At 44.3% G+C, this 11182-nt stretch overlaps 1 protein-coding gene across 1 annotated transcript; it reads right to left on the reverse strand.

Annotated features, from left to right (window-relative positions):
* Positions 1–272: 272 nt before the first annotated feature.
* Positions 273–8856, reverse strand: LMX1B (LIM homeobox transcription factor 1, beta). Its single transcript, XM_010566468.1, has 6 exons — positions 8630–8856; positions 5156–5334; positions 4069–4146; positions 3600–3666; positions 2574–2735; positions 273–828 (listed from the first exon to the last, which is right to left on the reverse strand). The coding sequence occupies exons 1-6, from the start codon at positions 8832–8834 to the stop codon at positions 671–673; spliced, it is 849 nt and encodes a 282-aa protein (XP_010564770.1). The 5' UTR covers positions 8835–8856; the 3' UTR covers positions 273–670.
* Between the last annotated feature and the right edge of the window lie 2326 nt (positions 8857–11182).

Consider the following 11182-nt stretch of genomic DNA (forward strand, 5'->3'; position numbering starts at 1 on the left):
ACCAGTTTCCTCAGTATCATATGCATAAGGGCTATAAACTAATGAGCAGATCTAGGTTATGTAGAAAAAGTGTAGAAAGGAAACAACGTTGAACGTCACATTTACATTAACTTCTCACAGTTCAAATGGCAATTTATCCACAACATAGTATGAATCATGCAGTAAGAAAAGGGAGGAATCTCCAGTTTCTTTGATTTATTTGTCATATGGTCGACTGATGTCAGTATCAGTGGCTTTAAAAAAAAAAGTTTAAACATCCAAAAGAAAGGAAGAGAGAAAGGAGGAAAAGGTCTAGCTTTCCACAAAATCCATTTCCTTTACAACGATGAGCTCAAACCAAACCAAACCAAAGGCTGCTGACGAGCAGGGTCTTCTGTTCCTTCCGTGCTTGTCTCGTGGTCTGGTGCAAGCTGGGAATCAAGGGTATGGGACTGGTGGGTGCATTTTGTTTATATATATATATATATGTATGTATGTAAGTAGGTATTAATATATATATACATACATACACATATATGCACACAGATACAGTCTTCCTAAAAATGCTCTTTGCAGTCCAGAGGCAGCAGGAGTCACTGTGAAGGAAGAGCTGGGCAACATATGGCTGTAGAGTCTGCACTGGAAAAAGTCACTGGCTAAATATACGCCGGCTGTTTGTTTTCTTTTATTTTCATGAGGCGAAATACGAGCTCTGCATAGAGTACAGCCTGTCAATGGGGTTTCCTACTCTAGCCTGCATGGAGTTAACTTCGGAAGAGGCAAGAAAACAGTCGCTCAAGCTAGTTAAAGAGGTATCACTGTCGATATCATGAAAAATGGAGTCGTTTCCTGCAAATGAAACGTATATGTTAAGCTGGATTCTGTGCAGCCGGAGGAGGACACAGTACACACGGATGCTCATATGTTGTGCGCTGCAGCAAAAGGGAATGCTCCTGGTTTTGTTTTTACACGTTAACATAATTTTGCTCTAAGGGTCTGACCTACAACGAGGAAGGCTAGCAACCAATTGACAGAGTTCAGCTGGCAGCAGTGCCACTCAAATCTGCCAGGATTTAATTTATACTTCAGTTAGCAGCACAAAAGAGAGTCTTGGCTGACGACAGGAGCAAATGGTGCCGGGGAGGAGCAGGTCCCCGGCTCTCCGTGAGCTGGGATCCGGCATTTGTGGGGGCACCGGGACCGCTGAGGAAGGTGGGACCAGACATTGAGTGCCCACGACAGGGAAAAGTGGTCTGAGAGCCATAACCAGTAATGGTCTTCCTTTACACACAAGGTAAAAGACAGATCTACAAATGCAACAGGACCCAGGAGGAGACCCAGCTTCCCTGGCCTCAAGCTGTAAATATGCTTTCACTTCAGAAAACTCCACTCTTTTGGGGCTGGTTTGGAACAGCACCTTTTATTTCCCTTAGCAACCAAGATTTCAGCTTACTTCAACTCCTAAGGTACCAGAAAGAGCTCTAGCTCAAGTCCTGTGAGCACTAAGAAAGTGTTAGTCCGGCTCTTTTTCCTCATGCACTCATTTGAAATGGCTTTGTGCTATCTCCTGTACTTGTTTTGGAGCACAGAACCTGCCTCTCAAGGAGTTTTGCTTAGAAAGCCAAGCAAATTGTTAGCAACAAAATCACAAGCCACCTAATGCTCATTGGCACTTCAGATGTCCTCAGCTCCTTACAGGATTTACCAAAATACCTGGTGTGTACCATGGACTTGTCTCAGTGGGAAAAAGTAATAACACAGACCCAAAGCAGATTTCTTGTTGGCCTGTGCATGCCGTGCTCATGAAAGTGATATGCACGTGGACCTCTACAATGAAGTGCTCCTGGTCAGCAGAAACGAATCTGACGTAACAGGCCCTTGTGGGCTACAGCAAGGCCAATAATCACAGTCTAAGTCCTCTTAATTTTTATTTAAATGCCACACTGCAATTGTCCAGAATCAATTATTAGGCATTTAATGCTTGTGATGTGTTTGGTGTACCTATCCACTTGATGGTGTGTGGTCAGGAAATCATGAAAGCAAACCATCATCTTGATTTTGGGCAGAGAATAAAATTACGCAGGAGAATTGTCCTGTGGTGACACATCTCTCAGTAGCTCAAGAACTGTTCTGTAACAAATCCATGCATCCAATCTGAGGGATCTTACAGGGGTGGTTATTCATTTTGGAATGAATAGATTACTTCTCTTTATTGAAGGCACTTTTTTCCCAAAGCTTCTAAGAAAAAGGAAAAACTTGTGAGGGAGCTACAATTTGGTACTATTTATTTTTCAATGTCTTGGATAGTGGTTTAAAAAAGTGGAGCTGGAGAGGTGATGTTGCTTGGTTTATCATTTATCAGAATTATACTGTGAAATATTTCTGAAGAGTGTCCAGAGCCTGGGAGGAGCTCTTTTCTACCCCCTTATGTGTACATGAAAATATACAAACAAAACTGACTAGTACAAATTCCCTGGTACAAATCCCAGAAAAAAAAAACATTATAAAAGCAAGTAACTCTCCTGAACCTGTGGTGTGTGAACCAGCATAGGAACCCTGCTATTTCTGATGCGGCAGAATGATGCATGCCTTACCATAAGGGTTCATGTGGTCGCCTGGCATTTGTGGAGGGGTAAGACCCTGCTGAAATGGGTCTGTGCCATAACTGCTTTGATCCATTGCTACAATCTGCTGCTGTGGTGGTGCAAGTGGCGTGTAAGATGTCATCATCCCTTCCATTCGGTTGGACATTACTTCTGCAAAGCAAACAGGAGAGCACAGTCACTGCTTAGGAACAAAGAGGCAGCAGACAGTAGCATCAGTGGCAATACTGAACCCGAGCACAGAGTGAACGCAGCTAGGTGTGTCCTGTCAATCAGAGGAGCCTTCCAAATTTTGCCTGAGTACATCCCTGAGCAGTAACTTGAACAACTTGTAGTTTCTGACTATATAATTTCTGGAGCTCCGGGGTGCTGGACCGTATCTTCCCAAAGCCCATCCTGTATGTGACATTGCCCTATTATTCTCTAACTTCTGTTGGTACCAGTTTTTCTGGCTCTGCATAAAAAGGAGGATTTGAGGCTGCAAGGCCTTGGGAGTTGGAGAACCTCAAGAGCATACACAGAGCAGAAGGGCAAGCCCTGGTGCCTCTGCACAGCTCCTGCCCCACGGTGCAGCCAGCTGCCAGGGCACAGGAGGGGCTCCCTGTGCCTTGGCTGTGGCAGCAACGCTGATGCCCTTGCGAGGACTCTGCAGATGCCCAGCTGAGCATGGTCCCCCTTTCTTCAGGAGAAAACAAACTAGAGGATCTACCTAGAGTGAGCCTCCTGGAGACTTCCTCCAGTGAAAGCTCCTCGCTACTGCACATTTCTTCTAGAAAGGCAGTAACAGCTTCTGTGTCAGCACCTCCAGGGTCTGGCCCCATGGGAGAGCTCTGGGGTAACCTGGGGTGGGCACTCAGACACAGCACATCTGTGTGTTTCCACTGGCAATGGCACACATTATCCACAGACTTGTGCATGCCCTGTATGGCTGTACTTCAGACATTATGTGGGAATGGCACTTCAAGAAACCTTGCAGATTCTTTTCCCCTTGCTTTGCCTTCATCACAAATCCCTTACCTTGCCCTAGTCGCTGTGAGTTTTGTTGCTCCTGCTGCTGCTGATGCCTTCGTGCTAGTTTTTTCATCTGAATAAAAGAGGAAGAACAGAACAATGTCACAGCTCTGAATACAACAATTTTGTTTCCTTACAAAACTCTCTGCAAACATCGAATCAATTAATACAGAACATTTATATTCACGCACACACCACTGTGGGTTCAGTTTCATTTCTAAGCTTAAACATTTCAGTTTCCAGTTCATATTTGCATGCAAAATTTACTCCCAACCTCATGTTGCTTTGAGCACACGAACTTAAATGTCTGTGTTTGAAAGTTGCCTTTCTTGTATGGATGTAGACAGCAGTGCATGCAAAATATGTACAGTTCAGTCCCTGGGACCTCTGGTATGTACTACATCTAGGGGGAGGGGGAAATCTGTGTTGGAGGACAATTTGTGTTTTACTTTTGAGAACTTGACAAACAACCTACCTTTGCTCTTTGGTTTTGAAACCAGACCTGGACAACTCGCACACTGAGTCCTGTTTCAGCTGCCAGTGTTTCTCTGACCTACAGGAGGGAATGTTTAATGATGTAATTTTTTAATATTTTTTAAAAAAACTAATCAGTTATGTTAGGAGGAATATGCCTGTACTTAACAATAAAAACTGCTTGTACAGAATTACTTTTTAAAATTCCTCATATTTTTGCATAGTTTGTTCAAGGTCTGCCCTTCATGTCGCTACCAGTTTCATAAGTACTGAACAAATAGTCTGAGCTATGTAAAATAACACTAAGTCATTTCATGATTTTTATTTTACCCATAAAACAGTTCTGTGCAAAAAGATATAAATTTGGCTGTGAACAATTTTCATATTCTTGAGGTACAATTTCATACTTTAAAATGGCAAAAAGGCACATTGCACTTTCCCAAAAGACGTACTTTGTGTGTCAGCAGGAGAATGTAACTTTTTGCAAAAATGACAGTTTTCAGAATGCAACTCCCATTTTTTTCCAGCCAAACTTAGGAGGAAACAGTTACCTGGGTTGCTTTTCACAAAGATTTGATTTTCACCAGCTTCACCAGTGAAGCAATACATTATACCTTTCCCTAGCGGCTATAAACAAGATCAACAGCAAGGTTAAGTTTCATAAAAAAGCAAGACTGGAAGGACAAGTAGTGTGACCAATGCTGAGCACCCATCTCGCTGGACAGTGACTCCCTCTGCGGTGGGAAGGAGAAGGGCAAAAGCCACTTGTTTACCTGGGCTCTGATAGTCAAAGCCTACTTCATGTTTGTAAGAACCAAATATTGTTGTTCAGCAGGAATCAGGCACGGAGCTACTCTGCATACCGTGGGTGAATATCCAGAAATAACGATGAGCTGGTTGGTCCTAAGCTGCTGATGGCTCCAGGCTGAGATGGTATCTGGGTGAGCATCGCCATACGCTGGCCTGGTCTCTGTGTTCACCCCAAGGCGCCTGCTGCTGTACCGGGAAGGGGCAGGGGGCTATCTGACCCTGTCACCCCCCGGGGCCTGCTGTCAGAGCTGACTTCAGCTCCCCAGTGAAGCACCTACCTTCCTACAGGGTTTGGAAGACACTTCAAAGGATGCTTTGAATGCTCGTCTCTGCTGCGTAGTAAGTATTGTCCTTGGTCGTTTAGGTCTTCTCGGGTCCTTCCCATCATCGCTTCCTTTTCCTTGGGTTACTTGTCCTTTGGTGGGCTTAACGTCTCCATCTTCATCATCGCTTTTAACTGGTGAAAAATAAACAGGATATAAAATTGTACTTGTTCCACCAAGATAACAGGGTGTTTGAGAACTGCTCTTCAGCTGCCAAACTGGTCAACAGGTTCAACTATTACCCCATGTTTATCTGAATACCTAAAGCAACTGCGGGCAGGAAGAGACTATCTTAGATTTGCATGCACTGCCTAAATCAAATGCCACAAAAGCATAAAAGTGTGTTTAATTTTTAATTGAGGGCATGGGACTGATCAAGGGATGGAAATTCGGAATATGCTTCAATACTTCCAGGAATCAGGCACAAAGAGACTTTGTGCCCTTCTGGCTTCGTTTGGTCCCCTGTGTGCTCACCTGCTGCAACCACACCAACTGATACACAGCTTTCCCTTCACAGCAGAGCCACTTCTTCTCCCAAAGCATTACTTGCAGGGAGGTATTACTGCCCGCACCGCTATGGCAGCAAAACAGTGTAAACGCAAATATCACAAAAATACCTCAAAGTCTGTTTAGCTAAATATAGTGTAGATTCCAGTTATTGTTCTGAATATTTTGAAGCTCTAGAGATAATATAAACTTTGCCATCTCATTTCTGTATCCCACAGAAAATAGCAGCATTCTTTCCTTGTGTATTACAATGTGTCTATATGTGCATGCACGAATTTTTCTTTCTTGGTAAATACATACAATATGTACATGCTCGTGTAGACCAAACAGATTATTTGTATTTTCTATAGTTAAATTCTGAATAGTCGTACAATCTATTACGTGTGTTACTATATTGTACTGGGAAATCTCAATTGCAGTGGCAAAGGTTGAAGTACAAATTTTGTTGTGAAAAACAACTTTTCAACTCAGCATATTTTATTTCACCAGACTACTGATTATTCTTCCAGAAAACTTTAATGTACTATTACAGGGACTTCAACATAAAAAACCATACTGCAATTTTTATATACTCAAAGATTACATTTGGGGAATTAACAAGTTAGACTTTAATTCATTTTAGGGTCTGATTATTATACACCTAGCAATCTAATCACCTTTTACTTTAATAAGCATCTTTTGCCTAATGATTAAAGAGAAGTTCAGTCATTTTAATAACCATGACATTATTAACTTTCCAGCATGCCTTTTCTAAGGAAACGTTTGTGAGGATTAATATTGCTCACTGGAGAGTTACTTTTGTGTCCAGTGGATAAATATTTGATTGGAGAAGGACACATTCTCAGCCAGGGCTATGTGAAATCATTTGCTCTCACACAGGCATCTGGGAGAGCTGTGTTTTCAATGTATTAGACAATGGGAGACAAAACATCCCATTTAATTTGTCAACTTGTTTTTCAGGTTTGGGTTTGGCTAACAGAGAATAATGAGGAAAAAAAAGCATCTCCAGGAGTAAGAAACTACGCCTTGTGCCAAGGGGAAATAAAATTGAAACCAAGGTTGTTTTGTGCCACTGTGGTAGCTTACTGCTGATCACAAAATAGAAAATCTGGTCCTGAAGGAGAGCCCACCCATGCCCAAAGCAGATCTCAAACACAGTCGGCTGGCAAACAGCAGCCACCAGTGCCAGCGCAGTGAGTAAGGAAGGCAGGGGAGGAGGATCCCCATGCCCATCGCTGCAGCATGGGGACAGCCCTGCACACGCAGCTTTTCAAAGGGGGTTTGTCTGGGCACAGACAGGCGGACAGCAGGATGCTGAAGTCAGCGATGAGAATGACATGCTGAAGGGCAAGTAGAAAACTCACATGCCTCAGGCAAATTCACAAAGAGCCCAAACCCTGTGACATGAGATTTACCGAGCAGAGCACTCAAGGTCCTGCAAATACAGTATGGCGGTAAATAACATGCTGCTCCAAGAAAGGCCCCAGTCCCGCACATCCTGCCGAGTCAGCAGTGACCTTTGTCTTGCAGCATTCCTGACACGAAAATATAAATTTCAGCAATGTGGAGAATATGGCTCTCAGATTAGAGATTAAGGATAATTACTGCTCCTAGCTAAATTGGAATAATGCATTTTCCCATAAACCAGAAGCAAACATTCATGTCATTTGTACGCTTAATGGAACGGTAATTGTTGATTTTCTTAGACTTTTTCCTGGGAAACAAGTGCGCAATTATGATGGCTGGCAGCAATTCGTGTACAGGTTGTCTCTAGTCTTGGGATCAGCCAGGGCACACCGGCAGCAGGAGGTTTCCAGTGTCCTTGAGTGTATACAGCACAGGAAGGAGGCATCCCGTCTCTCCTGGAACTGCCTGTGAGCCTGAAAGCCAGTCCTCACTGTAACCACCACTCGATCCCCTGGGTTTTGGACTGGAGAACCCAAATCTAGTGTGTGAACTATTTGTCCTGTTCAGTACTGTGTTCCCAGCCCTGGACAGACAGCCTCATTTTGCATGCCTCGCTTCTGTACTATATGTAGCATACAAACCATAGTGCAGCTATTCTTAGGTCAATACGTAGATGATCTCCTAGGCTGACTTGTGGATGGGGCTCAGACGCAAAACCAGCAGGTAGACAACAGAGATGATCAGAAACTAGAGCCTTAGTAGCACAGAAGAGACATACTGCCAGGGAGAAGTTGGGATGGAAGTCAGGAGAGCCAACCATTGTATCTGGCTTGAAAGCACCCAGAGACAGACTCCCCTAAACTCCTCTTTCAAGTTATTGCTTTTTCTTTTCCTTTTTGTGTGAGCCCCCTTGCCTGCCTTGACAGGAGTGGATACGCAGGCAGCCTCGCCAAGCGGGCAGCTGCCCTGGCTTCCTGCACTGTACATGCTATTGCTGCAGCACAAACCCGCTTCTTGGTCCAGATTCTCCTCAGTACTTCTGTGTTGTACTTGTAGTTTTTCTTAAAGTTACCATTTGTGATTGGCAGAGAGAATACTCTCAAAAGTCATATTACTACTTTGCCCATTTTGCCTAGATCAGTACTGAAAGTGTATGCACAGAAGATGCCCTGAAAAATATGTTAAGTGGATGGAAGAATGCCTGTGGAAAATGGCACACTTTGAATGAGGCCTCAAGTAACTGAAGTCAGTCTGATTCCCATTTTCTGATCTTACAGAAAAATACTTTGACAAAAACAAAAAGTTTTTGTCCTTTACTAAGTAGCAGGTTAAGGAAGGGAGTCAAGTTAGGGAGAACAGACTGCAAGTAGGGATTTTTTTTAGCTGTGCCTGCTAATTTGCATGGATGACGCACATATAGATAAAGTAGATGTGAAAATGGATATACTTTTCTATAAGAAAGCTCTACAAACCCTTGCAGCTTTTCCAGTCGGAGCAGGTGTGGGAAAAGCTCACCTGAGTCTGAGTCGTCTGGGCTGACCGAGCTCAACAAGTCTTTCTCTTTTTCATAGTCACTTTTGCAGAGCAACTGCCCTTCCTTAAGAACAAATTCGTCCCCTTTCCTCAGCTGTCGTTCACAAACGCAGCAGCAGAAGCAGCTTAAGTGGTAAACACACTCCAGGGCTCTCATCACGAATTCTGTTGGGGCGATCTTTTCCATGCAGCCACTGCACTTAGCAGCAAAGAGCCTGTAAGAAAGAGAGGCAGTAAAGCCAAAGGGAATGTCAGATCATACACTGTGTGAATTTAAATACAGCAAATTCTTTAATTTAACTACAGATCAGCTTGGCTCACGCTTTTGCACACTGCGAGACTTGCATCCTTAGTCCTGGAAACATCACAGGCATGCAATTTATTCAAATCTCAATCCCTTTGGTCTAGAGATTCCCAAATCACCTTTGCTGGATAAAAAATACTAAGATTTGTCCTTATCTCACTGTTTTGTTCCTCTTCAAAATGAGGAACAAAAAGGAGCTCTCAGAGTTTGCATAGCTTGTTCAAAACCAAATTTATTTTAATTCACCATTTAGAGGAAGGGCCAATTCACACTTTGTTTTATACAGGCACTCTGGTTTCAGCACTTAAACCCTATTCTGAATAGATTTCATTAGTTTCCATTTTTGGTACTGTCTGTCTCTGAGGCGGCTGATAAATGAACACAGAAACAAGCATGAAAACTTAGAGCTATTGCTGGGGAGAAGACAACGCACACACACACGCAATCGCACACATGCAATTGATAGAGAGAGGAGTGAAATAACATGGCTTTTCTTTGGACGTTGAGTTATTCCAGAACAACCTGTCTCTGAAGGGAGTACTGTGCATTTTAAATGGTGTGAAACATCCTTTGGCAGAGATAGGCAGTGATACAATCTGCTAAATTACCACTATAATCACAGGCTCTAGAATATACACTGTATTCCAGACTAGTTCTTATTAAACCTTTATAAACCCCCTCTTTCATCCATCATTAATTTTCTAAGATAAAGTTAGAACGATTTAGATTAATTTTATTTTGCTTTTCTAATGGCAACTGGGAATCTCCCTAAGTGAGCTTTTAGGAAGAGGGCTGCTTCAAATAAAGATGAATAGCTAAGTTACAACCCTGTGTCACACAGTGGGCTTGGTGATTTGAAATTCAGTGTCTTTTATGACAATACATCAAAGTGCAAGGTGCATTAACATTTACATTTCGGCAATGAAAATTAACACAACTGCACCCATGTGTTCACAGGGAAAAAAAGGAGATTCTGCCTTTTAGGATGAGGTACGCTGATTTTTTTTTTCCACCCCCCAAAATTACCATCTTTTATAAAAAAAGGTGATTAACTTCAATTTTAGAGGCACAGGCTGTGGTAGTTACTGATTCCTCCAAAGCGTCCATTTTGTCTGAGCTGAGAAGTACAGCAAAATGGCAGTCACTAGCTCCTCAGCAAACTGATGGGAGTCACCGAATGGGCAGAGGGAAAAGAACATGTAAATGCATTTGCATATGGCATCCAAAGAAAGGCTGAGTGCCCAGGAACTTGTGGGTTTTCCCCATCTGTATCTTTCGATCTAATAGAAGAGATCTACATTATTAACCTTGCTGGCTCGGTGCGTACTTTTGCACGACCACAGCCACAAGGTAACAGCAGTGCATTGTACGAGCCATGCAAGGTGGGCCGAGTGGCTCTCTTTTGGGTACATAATGAATTAAATCTATTAAGGGGAAACTGATGCCACGCAGGACCCACGGGCAATACTAGTAAACGGGCCATCTTATTTCATACAGCCTATCGGGTTTGTCTGCAAGGTTTTTCTTACAATGCTTTAGCTAGCAAATTCCTAAGCAGGAAATATTTTTATCTAAACGCAGTAACGTATCTGAAAGGATTAAAACACAAAGGGAAAAAACGAGTAAACAGCTTTCACGCACTTAAAATAAGTTCTTTAACCGCTTAAACGTATTTGACTCAGTTTAATTAGGCTTGTCTCTTTTGCCTGAAGACTGTTGTTATGATGGAGTGCACTTAAAGACTCCGAAGATGAGCAGGTCTGGTGCGAAGGCATCCGGCTCCCCTGACCGGCATCGGCCCACGCGTGCCACTGCGACAGGTGACCTGCGCACGCTTCGGCAAACCTCGGGCCGAGGCTGCGGGGAGGGACAGGACGGCGCAGCCCCGACGTGCGGTACCCGCTCCGGGGGCTGCGGGGACCGCGGCCCGGCCGGGAGAAGCGGCCGCCGCGGCTGCCGATCCCGCAGCCTCCGGCTGCCTGGCTTCGCCCGCCTTTCAAACCGGGGCTGCTGCTCCGAGAAACCCCCAAGAAGAACCTTCAGGAAGCGACGGCGGTCCTGCCGCCGCGGGCAGGGCGGCCTCCCCGACTGCCTGCGCCAGGCCGCGGCGACGGTAACAGCCCCGCGCCGCGGCCGCGCTCTCCCGACGGGACCGCCGCGCCGCCGGCTCTCCTCCCGGACGGCCCCCGGCAGCAGCCCTCGGCCGCCGGGCTCCCGCAGCCGCCGAGGGC

This window comes from Haliaeetus leucocephalus, unplaced genomic scaffold (assembly GCF_000737465.1).
Source record: "Haliaeetus leucocephalus isolate CR32 unplaced genomic scaffold, Haliaeetus_leucocephalus-4.0 Scaffold212, whole genome shotgun sequence".
In the NCBI taxonomy this organism is placed as follows: domain Eukaryota; kingdom Metazoa; phylum Chordata; class Aves; order Accipitriformes; family Accipitridae; genus Haliaeetus; species Haliaeetus leucocephalus.

Coding starts and splice junctions, on each gene's coding strand:
- LMX1B (XM_010566468.1), bottom strand. CDS start 8,834: ATGGAAAAGATCGCCCCAACAGAATTCGTGATGAGAGCCCTGGAGTGT. Junction 4,147..5,155: donor CTTCCAAACCCTGTAGGAAG/GTAGGTGCTTCA, acceptor TCCCTCCTGTAG/GTCAGAGAAACACTGGCAGC. Junction 2,736..3,599: donor CTCACAGCGACTAGGGCAAG/GTAAGGGATTTG, acceptor TTTGCTTTGCAG/AAGTAATGTCCAACCGAATG.